The 27,446-nt window shown below is 51.2% G+C and overlaps 3 protein-coding genes across 4 annotated transcripts in view; 2 read left to right on the forward strand and 1 right to left on the reverse strand.

Moving 5' to 3' along the window:
* The window catches only part of Nek8 (NIMA related kinase 8), an 11,278-nt gene extending 5,444 nt beyond the window's left edge, over window positions 1-5,834 (forward strand). Inside the window, exons 5-15 of the mRNA XM_028759441.1 lie at window positions 719-927; window positions 1,055-1,134; window positions 1,219-1,400; window positions 1,490-1,640; window positions 2,400-2,476; window positions 2,763-2,880; window positions 3,708-3,858; window positions 4,074-4,237; window positions 4,340-4,498; window positions 4,639-4,797; window positions 5,165-5,834. Of these exons, the coding sequence (XP_028615274.1) occupies window positions 719-927; window positions 1,055-1,134; window positions 1,219-1,400; window positions 1,490-1,640; window positions 2,400-2,476; window positions 2,763-2,880; window positions 3,708-3,858; window positions 4,074-4,237; window positions 4,340-4,498; window positions 4,639-4,797; window positions 5,165-5,193 (1,479 nt within the window). The 3' untranslated portion in view covers window positions 5,194-5,834. The remainder of the gene's footprint in view (window positions 1-718; window positions 928-1,054; window positions 1,135-1,218; window positions 1,401-1,489; window positions 1,641-2,399; window positions 2,477-2,762; window positions 2,881-3,707; window positions 3,859-4,073; window positions 4,238-4,339; window positions 4,499-4,638; window positions 4,798-5,164) is intronic.
* Window positions 5,835-6,385: 551 nt separating this feature from the next.
* On the forward strand, window positions 6,386-12,391 carry Traf4 (TNF receptor associated factor 4). The gene is made up of 7 exons (XM_028759433.1): window positions 6,386-6,631; window positions 9,504-9,555; window positions 10,157-10,261; window positions 10,330-10,491; window positions 10,585-10,746; window positions 10,833-10,988; window positions 11,238-12,391. Exons 1-7 carry the CDS (start codon window positions 6,489-6,491, stop codon window positions 11,868-11,870), a joined length of 1,413 nt encoding a protein of 470 aa, XP_028615266.1. The 5' UTR covers window positions 6,386-6,488; the 3' UTR covers window positions 11,871-12,391.
* A 3,001-nt stretch (window positions 12,392-15,392) lies between these two features.
* Fam222b (family with sequence similarity 222 member B) overlaps window positions 15,393-27,446 on the reverse strand; it is a 64,673-nt gene continuing 52,619 nt past the window's right edge. Inside the window, exon 3 of one of the 2 annotated variants that reach the window (XM_028759418.1) lies at window positions 15,393-18,213. In XM_028759418.1, coding sequence (XP_028615251.1) covers window positions 16,607-18,213 — 1,607 coding nt within the window. In that variant the 3' untranslated portion in view covers window positions 15,393-16,606. The remainder of the gene's footprint in view (window positions 18,214-27,446) is intronic. The other variant, XM_028759419.1, reaches the window with a different exon arrangement.

A 27,446-nucleotide genomic window follows, 5' to 3' on the forward strand; every position in this document is an offset into this window, starting at 1 on the left:
TCTCTCTCTCTCTCTCTCTCTCTCTCTCTCTCTCTCTCTCTCTCTCCCCCTTCCTTCCTTCCTTCCTTCCTTCCTTCCTTCCTTCCTTCCTTCCTTCCTTCTTTCCTTCCTTCCTTTCTTTCTTTTTAAAGATTTATTTATTTTATGTATGAGTACACTGTTGCTCTCTTCAGACACAGAAGAGGGCATCGGATCCCATTACGTGGTGGTTGTGAGCCACCACGTGGTTGCTGGGAATTGAACTCAGGACCTCTGGAAGAGCAGTCAGTGCTCTTAACCGATGAGTCATCTCTCTAGCCCAAGCCTGGGGTTTCTTAAAGCCCCTGGGGTTTCCGAGGACAAAGCTGAAGACTCTGTATTAGACTAGGAAGTTCTGAAAGTAGTGTTAGGCTCTCCTACTATTCTGCTTTTTAAAAATTTTTATGTATATTACTACTCTATCTGCATGTACCCATGCAGGCCAGAAGAGAGCATCAGATTACTTTATAGATGGTTGTGAGCCACCGTGTGGTTGCTGGGAATTGAACTCAGGACCTCTGGAAAAGCAGCCAGTGTTCATAACTGCTGAGCAATCTCCCCACCCCCACCTCTTCCCTTTCTGCCTTTTCTAGTGAGACTACAGTGTCCTGAGGGTAGACCTGTTTTTTATTTTATCATTGGGGGAACTACATAAGAGCCCAACCCAGCACCTTGGTCATCCCCACATGTCCTTTCACAGAACTTGCCAGCCCTGGTGCTGAAGATCATGAGTGGCACTTTTGCACCCATCTCTGACCGGTACAGCCCTGAGCTACGCCAGCTCGTCCTGAGTCTGCTCAGCCTGGAACCTGCACAGCGGCCACCCCTCAGCCACATCATGGCACAACCTCTCTGCATCCGGGCCCTCCTCAACATCCACACCGATGTGGGCAGCGTCCGCATGCGGAGGCCTGTACAGGGAGATGGGGGCGGACACCCAGTGGGAACATAGGCTTAGGGCTGACCGTTCACTACGTGTAGTCCTGTAGGACTGTCAGAGACAGGCTTTGTCCTTAGGCCCCTCTGTATTCCACAGGGCAGAGAAGTCCTTGACCTCAGGACCACCTATGTCCTCTGGCAGCACAGGGAGCAGGGCCACAAGCGCCCGGTGCAGGGGTGAGTTCAGGTTCAGCGGCTGGAGCTCCGTGGATTCCCTACCATTTCCACTAGTTTAACTGGCCTCAAACTCTGTCCTCGCAGGTGTCCCCCGGGGACCTGTGAGACCGGCCATCCCGCCACCACTGTCTTCGGTCTATGCTTGGGGTGGTGGCCTTAGCATTCCCCTGAGGTTGCCAATGCTCAACACTGAGGTGATCCAGGTGGCTGCAGGGCGCACACAGAAGGCTGGTGTTACACGCTCTGGACGCCTCATCCTGTGGGAGGTGAGCAGGTTGGCAGTGGCCTTGGACTGGAGAAGGGGGGAACCCAGACATGGAGTTGGGGTCCTCTGGAGTTACCCACTCCTCTGCAGGCCCCACCCCTGGGAGCTGGAGGTGGCACACTCCTTCCTGGGGCACTGGAGCTGCCTCAGCCCCAGTTCGTCTCTCGTTTCCTGGAGGGCCAGTCAGGTGTGACCATCAAGCATGTGGCCTGTGGGGACCTGTTTACCGCTTGCTTGACAGGTAAGCTTGTCTGGGAAGTGCTCTGTATGGACAGGAGGAAGCCAGACAGCACACACTTCTCTCATCCCAGAGTGGTCAATTAATATTTCTCTCTCTTAAAAGTTTACTCTATAGTAGTGCCTGCAGTTTGCTGACTTCAGCGCCCTTTCCCAGGCATACGAGGCTTTGCAGTAAATGTGTTATAGTATATGTGTGATAGAGGGGGAAAATAAAGCTAGTTCAAAATTATACACTATAAGGGACCACCTATGTCTCCCCTGCTACCCTGCCCTTGCTCCTTTTCAATATTTCAATATGGGCATTCCCTGCCCCCATCTCCCCACACCAATACTGGAGGTTGAACATGGGACCTTGTACATGATAGGCAAGCTTTCTACTACTGAGACTACTGAGTTACAATCTCAAGTTACTACAATCTCAAGCTCTTTTTTTTTTTTTTAAAGACAAAGTCTTGCCAGGTAGTAGTTTTGGCTAGCCTGGAACTTAAGAGATCTGCCTGCTTCTGCCTCCTGAGTGCTGGGTTTAAAGACATGCACCACCACAGCAGGCTTTGGTTTAATTTGTTTGGAGGCAGTGTTTCACTAAGTTGGGCTAGTCAGACTTGTAATTCTCCCTCAAACTGAGTAGCTTCAGTAACATCCTGGTGCCACCAGACCAGCCATCCGCTCTCAGTTTTATCCCTCCCCCCCCAACCTGTAAACGAACCACACTCCCCGAAATACCCCCTTCTCTCCTGTCTCTCACTGCCCTCCTCCCCAGACCGAGGCATCATCATGACCTTTGGCAGCGGCAGCAATGGGTGTTTAGGTCACAGCAACCTGACTGACATCAGCCAGGTGGGTGTTCCGCATACCCTGGAGAGGGGAAGTGAGCACTAGCTCCCAGGCTGCACCTGCTCTGGCTCAGATCGGGGAAGTCCAGGAAGCTTCCCCAGTGGCTTCCCACCTGTTGCTCTATCTGCGCACTGTACGTGCAGTGCGTGTGCTTGGAGTTAAAGAGACAGTTACCTTCTGAGAATTTGAAGCCTCCAACTTCCAGCTTGCAAGGGTGGGGAAGGCCTGGAGGGGGGCGTGTCAGACCATGGTAGGGGGCAAGTCCTTCATTTTTTTTTTCTCTCTCTAGCCCACCATTGTAGAAGCCCTGCTGGGCTACGAGATGGTGCAGGTGGCCTGCGGGGCCTCTCATGTGCTGGCTCTGTCCACAGATGGAGAGTTATTCGCCTGGGGCCGAGGAGACGGTGGTAAGCCCACTGCCCATCTCCAGCTCTTAGGGTCCCTCTCACAGCTTCCTCCATTATGCTTTGGTCCTTCCCGTACCAGGCTTCCTCCCCGGGGCCCATTCTTTCCTTCCTCATTTTTTTTTTCTTAAATTCTATTCATTCATCGGACAAACCATTACTAAGATTACGAATCTTACTAGTGCTCAGGTAAGATGAATGAGATGTTGCCACGTGGGATGTGCATATCTTTTCTTGCAATGCTAGGGATCAGACTTTACACACAGTAAGTGCATGCTCTATCAGTGACCTGTCCCCCAGCCTACCCGACTGACTAGGTACTGAAACTGGTGATGTCATAGATGGGTTTCTGTCCTAGTGGACTCAAGTGTAAAGTATGTCTGTGTTACGGGGGAACCCAGAGGACACCAGGGCTATAGCAAGGATTAACACTGTGCAATTAAAGGAGGGCAGTTGTCAGCCTGGGGAGGCGGGTGGCATCTGGATAGGGTCTTTCATTTTTATGAGAGGGGGTGTCTCACCTGCAACTTGGTGTTTTGAGACACACCCTTGCTGTATAGCTTCAGCTAGCTTGGAAGTCACTCTGTAGCCCAGGCTTGCCTCATATTCGTGGCCTTCTGTGTCCGAATCCTGAGTGCTGTGGTTGATTAGAGGTGTGCTTCATCACACCAGGCTGCTGTTGGGTTTTAAATGGTTTTGACCAGCAGTGAGGTAAAGCCTAGGAAAAGCACTCAAGGGAGGGTGAGAACAGCCTTCATCAATCCTGTTTTCATTCCGACATTACCATCTCTGAAGCTCAAACTAATCTTATTTTGTTTCTGTTCTTGTAGGTAGGCTGGGACTAGGTACCAGGGAGTCCCATAACTGCCCTCAGCAGGTGCCTGTGGCCCCAGGACAGGAAGCTCAGAGGGTTGTCTGTGGAATTGACTCTTCCATGATCCTCACCTCGCCAGGCAGGGTCCTGGCCTGTGGAAGTAACAGGTGAGTGAATAGAAGCATCAAAGTGCTAGGCCTGCCTCCCCACCCTCCTTGGATGCAAAGTATTTCAGTCCTTATTGCCTTCCTCCCCCCAAGGGTCAGAGCCTTAAGGTATGTCTCTTGGCGCCACAGATCCCAGCAATCCCCGCAGAGACTCCCTGTAGTGGGAGAAAGGCCGGCAGCTGATACAAACTTCTGGCTTCTGGCTCCATCCTTAGGTTCAACAAGCTAGGCTTGGACCACCTATCCCTGGATGAGGAGGCTGTTCCCCATCAGCAAGTGGAGGAGGCCCTGAGCTTCACCCCACTCGGCTCTGCACCTCTGGACCAGGAGCCCCTGCTGTGTGTGGACCTTGGCACTGCTCATTCAGCTGCTGTGACTGGTGAGTAGGACCCAGACATGAGAGGCCTACGTGGGCTTCCCCTGGCTTCCTCCAGACTTCTGTTCAACTGCCCTTAACCTCCGTGTCCTCCCGTCTACACAGCCTCCGGGGACTGCTATACTTTTGGCAGCAATCAACATGGGCAATTGGGTACCAGTTCCCGCCGGGTCAGCAGGGCACCCTGTCGGGTCCAAGGCCTGGAAGGCATCAAGATGGTGATGGTGGCCTGCGGGGATGCCTTCACTGTAGCCATTGGAGCAGGTGAGGGTGGGCAGGATGAAGGGGCTGGACCACGGCAGGAATATGGTGGGTTATACTTAGCACCTTCCTTTTAGAGTTCTTGCTGTCCAGTGTTCATCTGCTTGCTTAGGTTATGCCCTGTTCTTTCGAATTCTTGGCAGAGGGGGAAGTGTATTCTTGGGGCAAAGGAGCCCGAGGTCGACTGGGAAGGCGGGATGAGGATGCTGGACTCCCTAGGCCAGTGCAGCTGGACGAGACTCACCCTTACACGGTGACTTCAGTGTCCTGCTGCCATGGGAACACGCTTCTGGCTGTTCGATGTGAGTTTTCTTTTCCTGTCTGAACCCACCTCCCCCCTATTCCATCTCCCATAGTTACAACTCAAGTTACCCGTCCAATCTTCTGCCCCCAGAAAATGAAAGCAGAACCTGTGGGAAATGGGGAGGGGACATGTGTAAAGCGCTGTGCCTCCTTGCCTGAGCCAGTGAGGGCTGCCTCTATGGCTCTCCACACCTCATGTGAATTCTTGCTTCTAATACTTCCTGGATCCAGTTGATGTTAAAACTCCCCTTTCTGGACTGGCAGGAGGGTTCTGGCTCCAGGGCCCAGTGAAATCAAGGTGGCTGATGCTTGCTGTAGGCACTGCCTCCAGAAAGGCTGCAGTAGCTTCTCTTTGATACTCTCCAGCAGTCACAGATGAACCAGCTCCCCCCTGAGGCAACAGGATTATCCAAGAGACCACCTCAGTGTTCTGAAAAATGCAGGTGCCTGAAGAATGACTGTTTTCAGCATCCTGGATTGTGTCATCGGTGGGGTAGAAAGGCCAGTGAAGTCTACTCCATTCCCCCAAGTCCCTGTCCCCAAAGTCTTTCTCTTACTAAGTATCACCAGGCTCCAGTCTGGCAGAAATCAACAGAAGGATAGCCTTCAAAGCCTTTGCTTAAAAGCAGCTTCCCCTAACCACCCCAGCCCAGTTAGAAAGTAAGACCCGACAGTGTCCTCTTGGAGACTTGATGCCATGCTTTGGAGTAGGACAAGCCAGGGCTTGTTTGGACTGGCCATTAGGCCAGCCTAATCTCTGCATAGCTTGCAGCTGATAGGTTGGAGGTAGTCCCCTTTTCTGTCTTATCCTGAAGCAAGGGTTTGCACAACCTCCCCACAAGGGCACCCCTCCCCACATACACACCTCTCAGGGAGGCAGTGCTGGAGCTATTTTTTGTTTGCTGAGGAGATACTGTTGAAGGTTACCCTCACCCCAGGCCATTCCCCAGCCCTAGACTGGGGAGGAAGGTAGCAGGCCAAACCCGACCAATTTCTCAAAGATTTAAAAGTAGTACCAATAAAAATATCAAATGCCTGCTTGGCATATGGTCTCTTCGGGGTGGGTGGAAGTGGCCGCTAGACACCCCAAGACTGGGATGGGCCCGACTGTGGTTGCAGGGCAGCGGCCAGGAGGAATGTGGGCGCAGCCAGAGGCCTGAGGCTGGGGCCGAGGTTCCGCTGGCCCAGCGCCCAGCCCAGTTTCCTTGCTCCAGCCGGGTTTACTGGGATCCTGTTGCCAGGCTTCGGTGCCTAGCACCTGGAAGCTAGGGCCACGGGTCCCTTGAGCGTGGCGCAGGAGACCTTAAGGTGGCTTCTAAAGTGTCAAGTCTCTGTGGTGCGACCTGATAGGTACCATCACAACGCAAGGGGACCCGCTTCTGGAAGAATCTCAGCCACACTCGCAATTCCAGCGGGAAAGAGAAGCCTGGCTTAACTTTCGAAGCCAGGGCAGAGTCCGGAGTGCGAAGGCATTCTAAGGGGTTGCGGAGTGGGCGGGGCGCCGGGCGGGCTCTAGGACCTAGGGGACGCGGCTCCGCCCCCTCTTCCGGCTGGCGGGGCTGCGGACCCGGGCCGGTTTCTGCCGCCAGTCGGCGCCGCCCGCAGCCGGGAAACGCGGCCCGAGCGAGGCGCGGGCTGTGGGGCCGCCGCGTGCCCGGCCCCGCTCGCCCGTGCCCGCCGCCAGCCCGCCATGCCCGGCTTCGACTACAAGTTCCTGGAGAAGCCCAAGCGGCGGCTACTGTGCCCACTGTGCGGGAAACCCATGCGCGAGCCTGTGCAGGTGTCTACTTGCGGCCACCGCTTCTGCGACACCTGCCTGCAGGAGTTCCTCAGGTACGACCCGGGGGCGGTGGGCCTCGGCTGGCGGTGCGGGGGTGGGGGGGAGGGCAGGGCATGGGGACCGGCTCGGGCCGGAGACACGTCGCGCCTTTGTCTGCGAGCCCGCCCGGTGACCTCAGGAGCGCCCACCATGATGTCAAAGGGCGGCAGTGACGTCAGGGCCCTGGGGAGGACCTTACGCACCCAAGCGTAGGGTCTCAGGTCCTACCTGCCCGGCTCCAGGTAGGAAAACCGCCACGCGCTGGCGAAGGGAAAGACGCCCTTCCTGATCCGTGGCCGGCCCTTCCCCCCCACCTGAGAGCCCGAGTGGCCACAGTCTTGAACTTTGAATCCTTTAGGGAAGGGAAGGACAAAGCCTCCCTCTCGCGCGCGGCACTCAAGCCTCTGGAGTTTTCACCTGTCCGACCTCTTCTTTTTCTCTCTGACGTTGAGAGAGCGGCCGCTATTGTTCTCCCATTTCACAGAGCTTCAAAAAAGGGCTGCGATTTGCCCAGGGTCACACGATTCAAATCTTAGCTGGGACTCCAGCCCGTACTGCGTGTGGCCAAGCTGTAGAGGTTGGACTGTGACCTGTAGCCCTCCCTGCCTCTTAAGTAGGAACGCTCCCTTGGGGTCTTAACTACGATGGATGGTTGATGGGTGGTTGGTACACCGGCGACCCGGGTTGGTACTGAATGCTCCGTGCCCCTTCAGGAGCCAGGTCCTGCCTTGCCGCCTCAGGCATCGGTCATATTTCTGGGCACCCTGCCACTGAAGGCTGCGTGTTGGAGGGGAGATCGGGGAGCCCCAACACCCGTGGAGGTCGTGTTCTAGAGCACAAGGGAGGCTGGATCCGCCGCGGTCCTGCGAGGGGAACTGGCCGGGAAAGCAATGTGGGACTTCTGCCTCCGTGCTTGTCCCCACTGTCTTCCGAAGCTCTGGCTGGCGGAAATCTCAGCAGGCCCTTTGTTTTTTGTTCCTAGCAGCGGCGGGCTGCTGCTCTCACATATGCTCCTACTCAAGCTGCTGTGGTGCCCCCTCCTCCCTTCTCTTCTCCCTCCTCCCTCTGGCCCTCCTCCCTGCAATGTACACACTTAACTCCTCTACTGACACACGGGCCCATTGTCTTCTCAGCTCCCTTCCTGGCCCTCTGGTTTCCAGATGAGGCCAGCTGAGCCAGCCCCCTCCTCCAGCTGACCCACCCTTACTGCCTTGGGGAAGGAGCCAGGAGGGGGTCTGTCAGGCCTTGTTCCCTCCTTCACCTCCTCCTCAGTCCCCTCCCGGCTGCTTCGGCCCCTCCTCCTCCCGGAAATCCCCTCTTCCTCTCCCACTGCCCCCTCCCCCCATCCTGTCTTCTCCCCTGGGCTTGGGCCTCCACTGCTCAGCCAGGAGCAGCCTCTGCCTTCTCCCCTCCCCCATGATCCAGTTGTGTTTAGTGGCTTCTGGAGGAAAGAGGTGATTGAGCAGACTCTGCCCCGCTACTATCACCCCTACCCTACAAGTTAGGTTGTCCATAGCCTTGGCTAAACCTTTTGTCCTGGCTGGGCCCCAAGCTGCAGGGTTAGCTGCTGCCTGAAGCCTAGGGACTTGCCTTAGTCCCCTTGCTGTCTTGAAAACCACTGGGTCAGCACATTCCAGAAGCAGCCAAGTGGACCCCCTCCCCCTTGACCCACCCCTCTTTTCAGACTCCTGCTTTGGCTGGCTATTACTCAGGTTGAGCCAGGAAGGCTATTTGCCCTATGGGTGCAGTCATACACCTCTTTAGTGCCTAGCATGTGTTGTTCTTTGCATCAGGGACATGGCCCGTAGTGTGGGACCAAGGGGAGATGCTAGGATGGACTGCGCACCTGGGCTATGGACTGCCCAGGCTCTGGAAAGTGCTTTTACAACAGGGCTGCCCTGTAGTTTCTGCTTCCGCCTTGAGGCCTGCCTGCCTGCCTGCCTGCCTGCCGCCTACCTGACTCAGATCTGCCAGGAATGCCATGCCTGGGGGCTTTCAGTCTTGCTGGGTGAGCCCTTGCCTTGCCTGGGCCATGGCAGTCACGTGTGACAGGTCTTGTTGGGGTCAGTTGGGGCATACTGGCAGGAAGAAGCATGCCACCAAGCTCTATGGGTGGAGATGGGAGAAGAGGGGTAGGACAGCTGTCAGGTGTTAGGGTCACCAAGTTTCAGGAGCTTTGCCTGTGGTTAAAACCTGAGTTACCACAGACAGACATACCCAGGTGCTGTTTCACTAGGGAGCCTCTGATTGGATTTTTGGTTTTTTTCCCCCTCTCCATCTTCTGAATAGGGCCATTCTAACCCTTCTGAGAGGCCAGTGGTGAAGGCCAGCTGGGGGTGTGAGGAATGAATGGATGGAGGGAACACAGGCCAGGGGCCTTGCTATTCCTTCCCACTCCTTTAGGAGACACACCCTCAAAGAGGAGAAGGGGTAGCATAAAGTGGACTCAAGATGACCTTAGCCTTGGTTCTAGGCCTGGCACCTCCATGGAGGCTGGGTAGCCTTGGCACTTAATCCAAGCTCATCCCTGTATATCCTCCCATTAGCTTTCAGAATAGCCAATGAAAGCCATTCTGGGGGTAGGGGGTGGCAGGCTGCCTGTTTCTTTTCAAGTCCAGCTGCTGTCTTGGGGGAAGGGGATGCCAGCTGCCACCTGTTGGCGAAGTGTTGCCCAAGGCAGCTGTGTCTGTCTGCACTGGATCTAGAATACCATTTGTGAGTAGTTGACTACAACTACTGAAAAGGGGTCCCTTCTGACTTCTGCTTGTCTCTTTGTCTCAGCAATGGCAGGCTAGGAAGGGGCCTGGCAAGGGAGGGAGGCTACTCTGATTGAGGGGGTGAGGCCCAGGGCTTGAGGAGCCTTGACCCTGCCTTCTTCCCTTTCAGTGAAGGAGTCTTCAAATGCCCTGAGGACCAGCTTCCTCTGGACTATGCCAAGGTGAGTCCATACTGCTATGTTGGAAGTCCAGGTACATCGTATATGGGCTGTTGTCCTTGCTGGGGGCTGGAGCTCTTGGTAGCCAGTAGGCACGGGGCCAGTGTCAACCCCAAGCCTCATGATCTCGTGCCCCCACAAAGGTAGCCTGTTCTTTCCCACCAGGCCAGTTTGCAAACGAAGGCTGTGTTTGCCCTGGGGGGCAGGCACAATGCCCAGCCTGTATGGGTGCACAGAGCTGCTCTGTGCCCATAAAAAGTGCTCCCTCCTCTTCCTGTGGCTGGGGGCCAGGACCCCTCCACTAAGAGGAAGGAAGCAGGAGGGGGGTTACCTTACAACTGAGCAGGCTAATGGCTGCTTCCCTGAAGGGAGCGGGTTCTTGTGCAGCCATGTTGGGGGCTCTGCTCCCACAGAGTAGAATAGATACAGAGTAGATACTGTCTACTATGTCCTTCATACTAGGGCACAGGGACATAGTCTGAGAGGTCTTAGCTCAAGAAGCTACTATTGGCTTACAGGCACAGCCAGCTCAGTTGAGAGTTGGGGTGGGTAGCAACTACAGCAGGCTCTGGTCCTGGCTGACTCCACCGTTCTCTGCCCATAGATTTACCCGGACCCAGAGCTGGAGGTCCAGGTGTTAGGCTTGGCTATCCGCTGCATCCACAGTGAGGAGGGCTGTCGCTGGAGCGGGCCACTTCGTCATCTACAGGTGAGGCTCGGGTGGGGAACTAGGACTAACCCTCACTGGGCAGATACCGATTGTCATCTGTCCACCAGGGCCACTTGAACACCTGCAGTTTCAATGTAGTCCCCTGCCCGAATCGCTGCCCGGCCAAGCTGAGTCGGCGTGACCTGCCCGCTCACCTGCAGCACGACTGCCCCAAGCGCCGCCTCAAGTGTGAATTTTGCGGCTGTGACTTCAGTGGGGAGGCCTACGAGGTAGATGGGGCCAGACTGACAGTGGAGGGAGGGCGAGACACTTGGGGGAGTCCTGGCATCCCATCTTCTAACTTACCTCTGTGGTGATTTCAGAGTCACGAGGGCGTGTGCCCCCAAGAGAGTGTGTACTGTGAGAACAAGTGTGGGGCCCGCATGATGCGGCGACTGTTGGCCCAGCACGCCACCTCCGAGTGCCCCAAGCGCACCCAGCCCTGTGCCTACTGTACCAAGGAGTTTGTCTATGACACCATCCAGGTGAGGCCCTTGCTCACCTGTAGCCTGTGAGGCTGGGTATCAGGGAGTCAGGGTTCTGACCACTCTACTTCTGTCTCTGGTCCTAGAGCCATCAGTACCAGTGTCCACGCCTGCCTGTTCCGTGCCCCAACCAATGTGGAGTGGGCACCGTGGCTCGGGAGGACCTGCCCACCCACCTGAAGGATAGCTGCAGCACTGCCTTTGTGCTCTGCCCTTTCAAAGAGTCCGGCTGCAAGCACAGGGTGAGACGCCCTTTCTTTCTCAGCCCCTTTATTTATCACCCTTGACGTCCTAGACAGAGCTTCAGTTGCTGCCACAGTTGAGGCCTTGATGAGTCCTGCTAGTCAACTCCTGCTTATTCCCAGCGCCCTCTGCCATCATCCTGTCCTGTGGAACTGGGCGCCTGCTTCCCTACCTGCTTCTCCTCTCCCTTGGACCTTCCTCTTTTGGTAACTTTTTCCTTCTCCCATGGCCTTGGGTTTTGCCAACAGTGCCCTAAGCTGGCAATGGGACGTCACGTGGAGGAGAGTGTGAAGCCACATCTGGCTATGATGTGTGCTCTGGTGAGCCGGCAGCGCCAAGAGCTGCAGGAGCTGCGGAGAGAGCTGGAAGAGCTGTCCATAGGCAGTGATGGAGTGCTCATCTGGAAGATCGGCAGCTATGGGCGGCGGCTACAGGAGGCCAAGGCCAAGCCTAACCTGGAGTGCTTCAGCCCGGCCTTCTATACACATAAGTACGGCTACAAGCTGCAGGTGTCTGCCTTCCTCAATGGCAACGGCAGCGGCGAGGGCACACACCTCTCCGTCTACATTCGTGTGCTGCCAGGCGCCTTTGACAATCTCCTTGAGTGGCCTTTTGCCCGCCGAGTCACTTTCTCCCTGCTGGATCAGAGTGACCCAGGTTTGGCTAAGCCACAGCATGTCACTGAGACCTTCCACCCTGATCCAAACTGGAAGAACTTCCAGAAGCCTGGCACTTGGCGAGGCTCCCTGGATGAGAGTTCCCTGGGCTTCGGCTACCCCAAATTCATTTCCCACCAGGACATCCGAAAGCGGAATTACGTGCGGGATGATGCAGTCTTCATCCGTGCCTCTGTCGAACTGCCCCGGAAGATCCTCAGCTGAGAGGAGAGCCTTTTGGCTTCAAGTGGGAAGGGAGGTGGGACAGGATCTCAGGCACTGGCTGAAACTGGATTGGGGGCCGGACCTCCTTTCATCGTCTTTGCCTAGGATGTTAGCCCACTCTCCCTACCACCACCACCACCACCACCATCATCCCTACCCCTCAGGTGCCTCCAGTTGGTGCTTCAGCCCTGGCCCCTGGGGGGAGCAGGTCTCGGGGTTATCAAGGGCTGGAAACATGATCCCAGGGCCTGTCTCCCCTCCTGGGCAGGGCAGACATGCCTTGGTGCCAGCCACCTTCTACCTGGACTGCGGTGCCCGCTCAGGTGCTATGTCCCAAGAGCCATAGTGGGGGTGGGAGGTATTGGCAAAGGGAGGGGTAGTTATAAGACTGCCTTGAGATTAACTTCTCTGTCCATGCACCCAGTGGTGCCCTCTCTGGTTATTTATTTCTCTAGTGCTAGGAGGGCACAGCAGGGGAACTCTGATTTTTAATAAATCCTGAATTGTATTTATTAACTTGATTCCAGCCTGTCTCCTCCCGGTAGGTTAGGGCTCTGGGAGGCTGGGCCCACCAGGAGAGGGGGTGAACTGGTCTGCTTGCAGCTGTACCTCTCTGGTGGACGGTATGGGAATTGCAGGAAACTATCGAGTGTGAGCATCACCTGCCCTCTGGTGGTTCAGTAGATAGGTGCAGGAACCACTTAAGCCGGCATCTCCAGTACATACCTCACCAAAGACAAGTGCTCTGCTTCGCAGGTCTGTATTAGTAATTACCATGTGCATATATGTGTGTAGGCCAAAGATAGACATCAGGTGTCTTCCTCAGTTACACTTCAGAATTCCTGGAGTTCGCTGATTCTACGAGACTAGATGGCCAATGAGCTCCAAAGATGTTCCCTCTACTGACCCAGCAGCCTGAGGGTTACAGGTGTGCATTGTCATATCCATCCAGGCTTTTATTCTGAGGCCATCTTCACAGCCTGAGGTCCTGTGTGTGCCCAAGAGTCAAGTGAAATAGCTTTTCCCTGTTAGTTAATGAGGCTGCATGTGCCTGACGGGTTAGGGACTGACTGACTGTTAGTCTGTACTCTAGGAGTAAAAGGGGCCTTTGACATGTAAAAGCACTTAAGGTTTTTCTCACCTTTGATTTCATTTGCTTTTTTGTGCAGTTCTGAATGGTTGCCTCTGACTGCATACATTTCACCAGTCAACTAAGAATAGAAGCAAATTGACTCTTTCAGTTAGTTTGGGGCAGGGCCTGGATTTCTGTGGGTTCCCCCCAACTGGTGCATGCCAGACTCAATTACATACAGGCTCAAACCTGGAATTCTTCAGTAGTAGGCGGATAGCTCCCACTAATTTTGGCAATAAATTTGGACTTGCTTTTGGCAAGTACTTAGTTTTGTGGGGTTAACTACACTTATTAATGGTAAAATGAATTCTGCTCAACTACTGGTCTTGGAATGTAATCATGACAGGAAGAAATTAACATGAAGTGTCTTTTTCTTATGGCCCAGCACAGAGAAGTGTATGAGGACAGCTGAAAGGTGTGCTTTGTGGAGGGAAGTGGACAGAGCCTTTAGGAAGATGAGGTCACTAGGTGAGGATTGCTTAGTTCTCACTAGCTTGGTATTCTCGCTATCCTCTCATCAGGAGGACCATGGGACCTTAGCTGAGAAAGCTAAAATGATCACCCACCATACAAATATGATAGACACAACCTGCTGCTGGCAGGGAATGGGTCAAAGTGTTAATAGGATTCCTGAACCTGACAACTTGGATTAAAGCGGGCGTGTCTCTGCTGATAAGACAACTGCATGACCGAAAGTGTTAACACCTTGCAATTGACACACTGCTGGCTCATTCCAGCTATAGTCATAACATTGTAGAATTTAGGGCACACCAGAGCATGGAGGACTCAGCTCTGTCCTATAATACTGCAAACAGTTGGGCTCACCTCTTATGTTGGGTACACTCAAGGCTACATGTGCAGAGTGTTTGCTAGACATAAGGGGAGGGAGGCAGAGCACTTTGACAGGGCATGGGCAAGGGAAGGGGGCTTTGAATCCCAAGTATCCTCCTACCTGCTGACTAGCTGAGCATCTGACTGGCTTTCCCTGACCACCTACCCCATTCCCATCAAAGAAATTTTTGTTTTCTTGGTTTTTCAAGACAGGGTTTCTCTGTGTAGCTCTGGCTGTCCTGGAACTCACTCTGTAGACCAGGCTGGCCTCGAACTCAGAAATCGCCTGCCTCTGCCTCCCAAGTGCTGGGATTAAAGGCATGTGTTTGTCACCACTTTGAGGGGGTGAGACAGCACCTGTTGCCTCTGTCATTAAGTAACTCCCCTGCTACAAGTGGGAGGGAGGTTTATATTTGCTGGAGGGCTTAATGGGGAAACAGACAACTGCTTAGGACTGATGGCTCTTGGAGTTAAAGGCAGGACCCTTTGGGCCTCCACTGAGGCACCAATTTCCAGCTGGTCCCAAACTAGAAGTTGACTGAACTGCATTTAACCAATCTCAGTCTGGGATGATAAACTGGGGAGGGTGTTTGAGGGGTGAAGAGGATATTGCCACCACCAAAGAAATCCCCCCTGTACTAAAAAAACAAAACAACAACCCTAAACACTTCAAGCATTCACAGTAAACGAATAGAACAAGGTTAAAAAAAAGGATAAGATTGTTTTGTTTTACTGCTTTATAGTAATCTTAAAAAAAAAAAATCCACCATGCCCATAAACCACCACAGGTAAGGTGAAGAGATGGAGACCAGATGCTACAGTGTGTGGAGAGTTGGGGAACCCAGGGCTTCCTTTGGGGTGGCATGGGATTCTGGAGAAGGAGTGTGGTGAGGCCCTGGCTTTGCCCCTTATTGCTGGCTGGGGACTGGCTGGAGTGGGATGGGGGACAATCAGGTTGAACTAGGAAACATCTTACACCAAAGCTGGGGTCAGTCATTTGTAGGGTAAGGGAGTCACAGTACATTCTCCATGCAGACTAGTGGTGGGGTGAGGTGTGAAAGCCCCCAAGTTGGTGTTTGGTCCAGTTTCCTAGAGTGGCAGCCCCTTATCGGAGAATTTGGGGTTACAATGTCAGGTTGGAGGTCAGGTAAGAGGTCACAGGAAAGAGTGGAACTCTTCAAATGAGTGGCTAGCGGAGGGGCCCTGGGTGAGGTGGCATTGCACTGGAAGCTGAGGGGCTTGAGGACAGGGCAGTAATACCAGTGTTCAGACAGCAAGGAAACAATAAATTAGGACTTCATGTTGCTATCATTTGGCATAATACACTCAGGCATTTTCCTTTTTTTTTTTCCTTCTTTTAAATATAAGGCAACTTGCCAACACATAATTTAAAAACTGGTCTTCAGTCACATTGCTTCAGATAGATCACTACAGAATTTCTGGCTAAGGAACAGTGAGAATAAACCCCAAACCTTCAGTTATCAGCTCACATTCCCCAAAGGCGAGGAAAGGTAAGGGCTTATTACTATTACTTTCAAAGCCCAACTGTGCAACAGAAGACAGGTGCAAAAATTTACAACAAAACAGTCTAACGTTACAGAGAAGTGTTGAATTTCTAGACAACTAATTGTCACTTGGGAATAAGACACACTGGTCCTGGAACAGGTGGAAGATGCTCTTGGATGGGGGAGGGGCAAGAGGGGCCGGTCCCATGTAAGGCCCTCGACAGCGGTCAGAACCACGTGCGTTCGGTGGAGGAGGAATTGAAAGGGCTTAAGGCTTTGTGTTTTTCCTTTTGTTCTTCATTAAACTGAAGGGTTGCAAAGCTTAGAGGGTGATTGTACCTGTGGGGCACTCATACACAATGCTCCTCAAAGCCACTCATTCATACAGAAACATGACATTAAAACTTACAGTGTGGACCAATAATTCTTAGCCAGTGTAGAGAACCAAATGCATTTTTAAACTTTTTTTTCAAACCTTTTTGGTGTTTTTAATCCCAAACTCTAATGTGATCATCCTTTACCTGTAACTAATTCTTCAAGTAAGGTAGTTTTTTTTTGTTTTGTTTTTTGTTTGTTTTTTCTTAAGAGGGAGGGGAGGCAGGGATGAGGACAGTAGTTGAGTTTGGACAGAGGCAACGGTGACAGGAGGTCGAGGTCCTGGGAATGCCAGATGGCCACTGCATTTCTCTGGAAGGAGAGTCAAGAACCAAGATGCCAATGCAATGGTTTTCTCTGAGTCGCAGGCTTTGGCAAGGACGAGTGCAGCGGCTTGGGAGCGACAGAAACGAAACACCAAGCCTTGAGGGAAGGGAGCAGCTGGGAGAGAGAGGGATTGTGTTTATTTTGATTTGACATCTTTGGGGGAATAAGGAATTAGCTTCCAGAGCACTTAGAAAGTCTGGTTTCTTAGTCCCAGACCGAGAAGCCTAACTTAAGGGCCTAGGCCACTCCCCTCAGTCATAACTCAGTCCCAAAAGAAAAGAAGTTCAGCAAAAGATGGCAAGAGTCACAAGTGGTCAGGGTGGAGACTACCTTGACAGGTGCTGGGAGGACAGGGTTAGGTTCTAACAGAAAACCAAGAGTTGCTTGAGGGAAGGATAAAGGACCTTCTACTGCCCCCAAATCGACCCCGCCAAGTTCCCTTCCTTAAACATCTCAGGATGATCACACTGGAGCAGTGAAGCTTTGAAACTATCCAGTTACTTAAAAGTAAGACTAAACCTAGAAGGGCAATGTGTGAGGTTGCCTGAGGAGAGCGTCACGGCTCCCTATCTATACCCTGGGTGCTGAACATGAAGACTTCGACTATCTGTGGGATCAGGAGCTCGGGTGCCAGGAGCTCGGTGGGCCTTGCTCAACATGGCCAGGCTCTGTTCTCGGAAGCAGGCCTGCTGGAAATCCCCACTCAGGTAATCCACCGTTTGCATCAAGCTGTTCTGGCTTGCCACTGGACCACCCCCAGTCCCTGCTCGGTAGTGGGCCCCAGGAGCTGCCCCACAGTCGAGGGGTGCACCTGTGGGCTGCCCACCATGAAATGGCATGGCGAGGTCCTGAGACCCCGAGCTGTCGCTATTGGGAGTTGGTAGAATGTTGTTCCACAGGGGTTGGAAGTAGTGACCGTTGGGGTAGGCCAGTGGGGCTGGTAGGCCGTTGACTGGTGGGGATGGGGTCGGCTTCTCCAGGGGTGGCTTTAGATGGAAGGACTGTGCCAGGCAGAGTTCCTGCGGGTAGGCAGGGGCCTTGCCCACAAAACCAGGCCCTGCCAACTCACGTCCTGCTGTATGTTTGCCTGTCAGGCCAGGGGCTGGTGTCCCACCGGCCTCGCTGCACATCTGTTGTAGGTGGGCCAGCTGGTGCTGGTTCCAGGTAACTGGCTTGAGGTCGCTAGGGTAGCCAGTGGGGGCTCGAGAGATGCCTGTGGGCAGGTTGACAGGACCTGCAGCAGGCAGTGCGGCTGTGGCCGCATGGGTGTGCTCCATGGGATTGACCACACATGAAGGCATTGGTGTGGGGACGCTGTGGGTCGACACCCGGGTGCTTGCATTGATGAGCAGACTGCGACTAATAGGGCTGGGATTGGCGATCTGGCCCTCACACACTGAGGTAGTGCTGATGCCTGCCCTCGTCTGGCAGAACTGGTTGATCTGGTGCACGATGCTGCTCAGGTCCGGGGGCTGGCTGTGTTGCAGGGTGGCCGCCATTGAAAGGGGGATAGTTGAGGTAGACACGGTCACATTCGGGGGTGCATCTGAGTCTGGCATCTTCCGGCCTCCATGCAGCAAGGGATTAGGGGGGTGCTGGAGACCCTGGTGAGTCAGGGCCTGAGGGTGGACCAAGCCCTGGGTTTGGGCCATCTGCTGAGGGTGGCCCAGGCCCTGAGGCTGCTGGAGGCTCTGAGGGTGAGACAGTGCCTGTGGTGGTGGTATACCCTGAGGGTGTTGCAGTGTCTGGGGAGGGGCATGGGCCAGGGTCTGTGCATGCTGCAGGGCCTGCTGGCGAGCCAGAGCCTGGGCCTGTGGGTGGGCTAAAGTGCTGGGTGCCACAGTAGCATAGGGTGCCACTGGGGGGTTCATGATGGCCTCAGGGAGTAACCGAGCTCGGGTGCCGTCAAAGTCCTTGAGTATGCTTTTGGCTGGCACTTTGACAATGGCAAGCAGGCCTGCCTTGGTGGCAGCCTGAGTCGGGTAGGGGCTGTAGCGCTGGGCTGATGTGTCGAGGCCGTTCACAGTACGACGAACGTGTTTCCGCTGGGGAACCTTCACACTGTTGGGGAAGATTTTTATAGTCAGTGGGTTGTTTGCGACCTTCTTAGCATACGCATCCAATTCGGCTGGGGTGGGATAGTGAGCAGTTCTCATTTTCTGTGTAGTGTCCCCTAGAGAGAGAAAGAGAGAAAGAGAGAGAGAGGGAAGGAGAGCAGAGAGGAGGGGAGCTCATCAGTGCCAAGCCAACCAGCCTTTCTAGGATCCCCTGTTGAAGCCATGGGGAGCAGGAGACTGTCATCTATGGCCTTTACTCTAGACAACGCCACGGTCCCCACAGTCACAAGCATAGCTGACACTCAATGGGTACGCACACTAGGCCAGGCCTGGAAAGCGGGACAGGCTACCTCAGTAACGCTCACTACTACGGCAGGAGGCAGGCCCACTGGGAACCTGTTCCAGAGGTCTCTACGAATCAGGGTGGAAATTAACTTCCCAAGTCTCTAGCTTGGAAATCTAGAGCACAGTCAGCTGTCCTGGACATCACCAAGAGTTCTTCAAGCACGAGGCTCCAGTTCCTACCTGCCCAGATGGTGCGGGGTTAAAAGCTTTAGGCAGAGCTGCCTGTCAGTGCCCTCCTCAGTCATTAATGACACTGGTAAAGGGGGACATTCTTGGTCCCTGTGCAGACACCCAGTCTGCAGTGGCTGGCGAGGCAGCTGGGTGCCATGGCCATGGGTGGACGGGCCCATCTGGCACAGAGAACAAGACGCTTTCTCAGTAGAGAAGAAGGAAGCGGCCAACTCGCCCACTCACTAGTTCACTTCTGTTTACAGTTTACCGGGGGCCTGACTGGTTGAAGATCAAAAGGCTTTATTTATTTGCCTATGTGGAGGACAGCAGGGAGGGACTGAGAAGATTCAGACCATCTCTAAGTCCTGGGTGCCAAACACAATCTGTATTTGGTCCATGGCAACTGTCACTTTCTAAAAAGGAGAAGGAAAGATTTGCCTTCCTTCGGAGACTGTGGGACTGAGGGAATACCCACTCAGTGTGCTTCATTAATGTTAACAGTCCCCTTGTCCCCATCTTGGGGGGGGGGGCATCAGGGGACTCCAGCGGATGCTGGGTTTCCAATTCAAAAGGAACATTTTCCATAACAAGAGCTCTTTAAGGCTGCCAGGCTCCCTCCTACAAGGGATCTCTGCTGTTTTCTTCTCTCAGAGAAGGGGTCTACCCTGAGCACACACAAAAAGAACTTAATAAACACTTGCTGAATGAGTAAGTCTACACACTGCCCAAAGCAGAGAGGAATGGCTTGGCACAGAGCCTGGGCTCAGCTGGCCAACTCCCTCCCTGCTTCCTCCCTTGGCAGAGAGAAGCCAGGAAGACCAAGGGCTTGGTCTGCTGAGTGCCCAGCTGGTGGCTTTGGCTGGCCTTGGCCCAAAGGAGACTCCATTCAGAGGCATGTCACTGGGCATCAACGGGAGAAGCAGACTTAGGAGCATATTAGAAGAACTAGGGGGAAACTGCTGTTCTCTGAAGCAGGAGAAGACAAAGTTCAAGTCTAGGAGAAACAAGTATGTGGTCCCACGCTCAAAAAGTAGCCCAGAGCTGGGGGTATACCCATCTTACCCGCCTAAACACTGTTCAATTTCAATTCATCTTGACATCAACTCATTTAGAAGAAAAGGTTCCTAGAAACCTTCTGAACGACAACTTTATAAGCCACCCAAATCATATATTTGGCTATTGTTAATGTTAGCAGCAGAAGGGAAAGGGGCAGGTCCTACAACATCACTGACAGTGGCCTGGAGAAATCCCCCTCTTCATATGGGTCTTTATTCAGGCAAACCTGGGATTCCTGGTTTCACCATAGAAGAGAACTTCAGGACAAGTGAGTGTGATGCAGAACTATCAGGTTTATTAAAAAATTACAATATAGATTTTAAAAATAAGGGTTGGAGAGCGGAAAAGGCACCCAGGAAAGAAAGAAGCGGAGGGTTAAGAACGGGCTTTTCAAAGGCAAGTTCTTCCAAGGCGCACACCATCCTGAATCACATGACTCAGAGTGTGTCATTCACTACAAGGCTTAAAGGTTGAAGAATTTTGTTTTATGTCTAAATGTAAAAAATTCTTTTAATATCATTTTGGCCACTAGTGGTGCATGCTTTTAATCCCATCACTCAGGGAGCAGAGGCAGGTGGATCACTTTGAGTTTGAGGCCAGCCTGGTCTACAGAAAAAGTTGCCAGCCAGGACTACATAGGGATTGGTCTTTTAAAAAAAATTAAAATAAAATAAAAAATAAAAATGTGTTATGAGTGCTTTGTCACCATGACTGTAAGTGCCTCTAGAGGCCAGAAGAGGGCGCTGAATTCCCTGGAACTGGAGTAGGTACTACTGTGAGCCACCACAGGTGTTGGGAACTGAACCCAGGTCCTCTGGAAGAGCAGCCAGTGCTCTTAACTCCTGACCCTTCTCTCCAGCCCCATTAATATACATACGTTGGGCTTTTTGTTTTTTAAGAATTTTATTTTGTAAATAAAGATGTAAGGTAGATGTTTGAGTACTTTTTGCATCTGGGAGAATGAAAAACCTGTCTTTAGGAAAATGTCTGCTGCCTCACTGGTGGGAGTCAGGAAAGACACAACAGGTTCCTGGGTAAGAGGCCTCTGTCCCTTCCCACGTCTATTCACATCTCTATCTGTTCTACTTCGTCAGAACTTACAGAGCAGGCAGAGTTCTAGGCCAGCATGGTCTGTAGAGAGTTCCAGGACTAAATACAGACCCTGTCTCAAACAAAACAGAACAGAACAAAACAAAAACCCCAACATTAGCACAGACTTTTCTCCCTTTTGTTTTAATTACCTATTATTGTTTATCTTATGTGTATAACTGTATGTGAATGGTATGGAGGGGGTCAGCACAATTCTATGCAACTGGTTCTCTCCCGCCACCTCTATGTGAGGTCTGGGGGTTGAAGCCAGGTAGCTAAGCTTGCATGGCAAGTACCTTACCTACTCAGCCATGTCCCCAGTGCCCCACACCTGTTATGTTTTTGGAATCAAGACCTCACTGGATAGCAGGGCTGTCCTTGAAATGGCAGAGCTCCTCCTGGCCCAGCTATCTCAGTGTTAGAATTCCAGGTGTAAGTCACTCGCTCAACTCCCGACAAGCCCAGACTCACCGTGCTTCTGTTTTATGTATGTGTCTCTCCTTGTCTCTTAGTGTTCATACTCACATCTAATTTAAAGCCTTCATGGGTTTAGAACTATGTGCTTGGTTAATAAGGCTCTGGTTTGGATTCCCGAAATGCATTAACTGGGCATGATCTTGTATACCTATGATCCCAGAACTTGGAAGATAGGAGCAAGAAGAATCAGAAATTCAAGGTCACCCTCAACCTCAAAGAGAGCTACAAGCTAGCCTGGGATATGAGACAGGGTTTCTGAGACAGGGTTTCTCTGTGTACCCCCACTCAATCTGTAGACCAGGCTGGCCTCAGACGCAGAGATCCACCTGCTCTTGAGTGCTTGAAATAAAGGCATGTGCCATCACCACTTGGCTATGACACTCTCAATGAAAGAATCAACTGGAACCTATGTGTGTGCATGCGTGCGTGTGTTGTTTGAGTACATGTGTATCTGTGAGAGTACATGTGTGTATGTGTGTCTGTGCACGTCCATGTGTGTTTCACGTGTGCTTACCTGTGGAGGTCAAATGACAGCACCTACCTTCAACAATCACTCCTCTATTTTCCCTCATGTTTAAAAAAAAATAGTACTTTGAGAATTTTGTATAACTATTTTGATCAAATTCATTCCTTCCCCTACAGATCCAATCCTTACTACTGTAATTGAAACAGGATCTACAGCTCACTAAAGACTAGCCAAAAGACGAGCCAGCTAGTAAGCCTCACATATCCTTGTCTCTGCAGAGGGGCCTGGCTTTCTTGGGTACTGGGGAGCCAATCCAAGTCCTCCTGATGGCAAACGAGCTATCCTCTCACCGCTTAAAGTCTCCCTCATTAACCTCGAACTTACCTCATACTAACCAGTCCTGAGATTCTTTTCTGTTGCTTTGCAGCTTAGTAAAAAAAAAATATATAGGCCGGGTGGTAGTGGCGTACGCCTTTAATCTCAGCACTTGGGAGGCAGAGGCAGGCGGATTTCTGAGTTCGAGAGTTCGAGGCTAGCCTGGTCTACAGAGTGAGTTCCAGGACAGCCAGGGCTACACAGAGAAACCCTGTCTTGAAAAACCAAACCAAACAAACAAACAAAAAAAATGGCACTCAGAGGCAGAGCCAAGAGATTCCCTGAGTTCAAGGCCAACTTGGTCTACAGAGCTAGTTCCAGGACAGTCAGGACTACACAGAGAAACCCTGTCTTGATAAAACAAAACAAAACAAAACCCCAACAAAACAAGAGGATAGAAGGAAGGAAGGGAGAGAAGAAAAAAAGAAAGGAAGAGACAGTGACCAGCTGGGTTGTAGTATTTCATATCTATAATACCAGTTGGGAGGCAGAAGCAGGAAGGCCTTGAGCTCCAGGCCAGCCTGGGCTACAGAGTGAGAGCCAGTCTTAAAAAGCCCAAGACAAAGACAACAGCCTGCCGTGGCCTGAGTCTCCATCAGTTACTGATGCGGGAGAGCATTGTTGCTGATGCCCTAGCACAGCCTGACCAGGAAGACACATTGCACATCTGACAGGGCTGACTGCAGGACTGACTGCTCAAAGAACAAAGGACTCAGCTGAGCAACAGGAGTTCAAAGTGCCAGGTTTTATTTAGTTCACGTAGGAACTAAATCAGATTCTGAGTTCTTCTCTATCTAATCTCCTCTCTGTGTTGAGTGGCCATCTTTACTTGAAACCCAAGTAGAAGACCTGGTATGGTAACTGGCTTGTCGAATAAAAGTTCTAAGTTTAAAGTGAGTATCAGTTCTCAGGTTTTTTTCCTAGTGTGGCAAAACAGGTTGAAGTGTGCTTCTACTGATGCCACAATGAAAAGAGCAGCTGAATTAGAATGAATGTGTGGGGTGGGCGGGGTGTGGAGTGGGAGCATCTGCTGAGGGGGAGCCCCAAGAGTAGCACACGGAACAAAGGTGCCCTCTTACTCTGGGATGCGCCACCACTTGTTCCCCATACTAGCTTGGCCCTTGGGGCAGGAGGGAGCCCCCAACTAACACCCATTTTTCTTCTTTTCACTCTTTCTCTGGGTCTCATGGACCTCACGCTGACTCTGAAATCCTGATGCTTCTGCTGTACCGCCGCCTATGCTCCCATGATCAGATTTATATTTGATATTTCAAAACAGGGTCCCACAATGCAGACCAGTCTTGAACATGTGACTCTTTTGCCATGGCTTAGATTTCAGAAGCATACTACTATGTCCAGCTTCCTATTTGTACTTTGGAGACAGGATCTCACTATGGAGTTCTCCATAGACTTATTTGCGATCTTCCTGTTTTAGCAACAAGCATTAGGATTTAGGTGTGTGCCATCATGCTCGGCTATCTGTTATGTATTCTTACAGCAACTCTCATCCACAGGCTCACTGGGCACCTTACTTTCCTAACACATTCCTTTAACCACAGACAACAGACCTTTTTTTTAGGTTTTTCGAGACAGGGTTTTTCTGTGTAGCCCTGGCTGTCCTGGAACTCACTCTGTAGACCAGGCTGGCCTTGAACTCAGAAATCCACCTGTTCTCAAATCCATCTGTCTCTCAAGTGCTGGGATTAAAGGTGTGCACCACCACTGCCCGGTGACAATAGATCTTTCAGTTCTGTCTGAAAAAGGAAAACTTATTTAAATAGCTAGTCTGGGTTTAATATGGACACAGGACAGTGTAGAGAACTGAGAATCTGCGGCTAGAAAAGAAAAAGGTTTGCATCTAGAGTTAAACTCTAGTTCCATCATTTAATAAGTTGAAGACTCAGTGTGATTCCTCACTTGTCAACAGAAATGAAACCTGCTTTAATGTTATAAAATTACTAGTATTAAGAGGCTCAAACAGGAAAAATGTGGTATGAACATGAATCACAGCTGTTTACAGTTATTTCAGGAAACGCAGGTTTGGCAGAGTCCGCCCAGTCAGAACAAAGAAACTGATCAAGGAAACAGCAAACGTGGGGCCCCTGACCTTAAGCTGGTGCACTGAATGGGATAGAAACCACTGTTGTCTACCAGAGAACGGGGGTGTGGTGGGGTTCTGAAATCCAACTTTCTCCAGAGGTCTCACTGGTTATCCTTTTGTTTTGAGATGTGATGGAAACTGGAATCTACAGGTAGAAGGTTTGGGAGTCTGACCAGAGTGAGTTCTGGCCCAGCAATGTCAGTCATGTGACACATACAAGCCTCGTGTGTAGAAGTGGGATACATGACTCACACTATACTCTGTGCTCTAGCAGCTCGGGTAAGATCATTATAAGAGTGACATCCAAAAAAAAAAAAAAAAAAGGTCTCCCATGTAGGCATGTAGGATTACTCAATAGGGACAGTGAAGTCCAGCAGGTAAAGCTCTGATGTGTGTGCAAGCCTGAAAAACTAATTTAGATTCTGGGAGCTCAGGAGTACATGCACACACACCCACAGACTACAGCCTGTAGTCGCCTTACTTGGGAGGCTAGGGAAGAAGGATCACTGGAGCCCAGGAGTTTAAGACTATCTTGGGCAACATAATTATGCTCAAATTCAACAAACCAAACAAATATAGTACATATAAAAATGTAATATAGTACCTAACACACAGTGAGCATTAGCAATTAAGCAGTTACTGACTTTACCCAGTCTCTTGGTCAATTTGCAATTTCCATGCCCTTCCACTAGGGGGCATGCCACTATCAAAACAAATAAGAAGTACTTTCTGTCTTTGTTCCAGGTTCTCCCAAGGCTCTGAATGCAGGAGGTAAAAACTGTCAACTAAAAGATGATATGTTAGGAAAGATGGCTCAGGGGATAAGATCGTCAGCTGTTCTTCCAGAGGACCCAGGTTCGATTCCCAGCACCTACATGGCAGCTTACAACCATTTCATTCTAGTTCCAGGGAGGCAATGCCCCCTTCTGGCCTCCATTGGCATCAGGCACAGAAGTGCTACACAGACATGCAGGCAAAACACCAGAACACAGCAAACCTGGTCTACAGAATGAGTTCCAGGACAGCCCGGGCTATACAGAGAAACCCTGTCTCGAAAAAACCAAAAAAAAAAAAAAAAAAAAAAAAAAAAAAGACTATGCTAGCTGGGTATGGTAACGTACACTTGAAATCCCCACACTTTCAGAGGTAGCTGAATCTTGAGTTCAAGGTCATTTTTGGCTACAGAGTTCAAGGACAGTCTGGGACACACAAGACTCAGTCTCAAACCAACCAACCCCTTTCTCCTGAATCCACAAAACAAGCCAACACAACAAGAAGAACTTGTGATTATTTCAGTCATCACACAGGGACTATCTTGATGAGCCACTACTTTACCCATAATGCTGAGCGAGGAAAGGGAGTAGGGAATTTGAGGTTAAGAAAGAAAAAATTTTAAACATTTTCTGGTAAAAGATAGGCCAGGAGAAAATCAAATTTATAAGCCGAGTTCTTTTTTTTTTTTTTTTTTTTTGGTTTTTTGAGACAGGGTTTCTCTGTGTAGCCCTGGCTGTCCTGGAACTCACTCTGTAGACCAGGATGGCCTCGAACTCAGAAATCCACCTGCCTCTGCCTCCCAAGTGCTGGGATTAAAGGCGTGCGCCACCACCGCCTGGCAGCCGAGTTCTTAAATAGCTGAAGATTCTCAGAGCAAGGGACACCATGGGACATTCAAAGGGGACATTCACCTAACCAAGCATGTCCTCCAGCAGCTACAGAGCCAATATAAACTGAGATGTCCAGGGTTTTGAGACAGAGTCTTGGATTGTAGACCAGTATGGTCTTAAACTAGAAATTTTCCTGCTCTGTCCTGTCAAGCACTGGGATTACAGATATGTACTCCCATGCTGGGCAGCTCGTCTCTTGGTATTATCTGATGGTATGCCCCCAAGTTTATTTCCTCTCAGCTGTGTTCCTAGAAGCCAGGACTAAGGCATAGCCAGGCAAGCTCAGGATGCTTACAGAACTTACAACCTTACTGCCCAATCACTGCTCTGACAAGCTGTGTACCTGAGTGCTTCTCGAGCATTCGTGAAACCTTAGGCTGGACTTACATCACAAACAGATAGAGAGAATGGGACAGAGAAAAAGCAGCTTTCCGAAAGCAGGTCCAACAGGGCCTGCTTACAGTCAGACAACCATGAAAGGAACCTGTCACCGTCAGTAGACAAATTCATAACTAGTGAAGGTGAGTTTTCTGCTCCTGCAAGAAAGGGAAATTAAATGGTGGCTGTTGAGTTTCTAAACAATACTTTTATGGGTGTGGGCATATGCCTGCATGTATGTCTGTGTGCCATTTTGTGCCTAGTGCCAGAGGAGGGCACATCAAATCCTGTGAAACTGAGCTACAGTTGCGAGCTGCCATGTCAGTGCTGAGAATCAAACTTGGGTCCTTGGAGAGAACAGTCAATGTACTTATCCACTGCATCCTCTCTTCAGCCCTACTGTTTGTTGTTTGGATGTGTAAACCAGGCTGGCCTTGAACTCAGAGATCTACCTGCCTCTGCCTGAGAATAAAAGCACACACCACTATGCCTGGCTAGCCCCACTGTTTTTGATACAGGGTTTCATATATCCCAAGCTGACCATAAACTTCTAGTCTTCTTGCTTCTACCTCCCAAGTGCTGAGATTACAGGTCTGTGCCAATGTTTGCTGTATTCTGTGCTGGAATCAAACCCAGGGCTTTGTACAAGCTAAGCACACACTCAATCAAACGCAGCTATACCCTCAGCTCCAATTTTATTTTTACTTTTTTGTTGTTCTTGTTTTTCAAGACAGGTTTTCTCAGTGTAACCAGTCCTGGCTGTCCTGGACTTGTTTGTAAGCCAGGCTGACCTCAAACTCAAACAGAGATCTGTCTGCTTCTGCTTCCTAAGTGCTGGGATTAAAGGCGTGGGCCACCACTGCCCAGCTTCTCTTTTCTCTCTTCTCTCTCTCTCCCTCCCTCCTTCCCTCCCTTTCTCTGTGTGTACGAGAGAGAGAGAGAGAGAGAGAGAGAGAGAGAGAGAGAGAGAGAGAGAGAGAGACAGACAGACAGACAGACAAGCGTCTCACTCTGTGGTCGTCACCAGCCAGGAACTTGCTATGTAGACCAGGCTGGTCTCAAACTCAGATATTTACCTACTTCTATCTCTCAAAAATCTAAGATTAAGGTTGTATGCTATCATGCCCACCTCTATTTTTATTTATTTATTTATTTATTTATTTATTTATTTATTTTTGTCCTCTCTCTCTCTCTCTCTCTCTCTCTCTCTCTCTCTCTCTCTCTCTC

The sequence above is a fragment of the Grammomys surdaster genome, unplaced genomic scaffold (genome assembly GCF_004785775.1).
Source record: "Grammomys surdaster isolate TR1022 unplaced genomic scaffold, NIH_TR_1.0 126278, whole genome shotgun sequence".
In the NCBI taxonomy this organism is placed as follows: Eukaryota; Metazoa; Chordata; class Mammalia; order Rodentia; family Muridae; genus Grammomys; species Grammomys surdaster.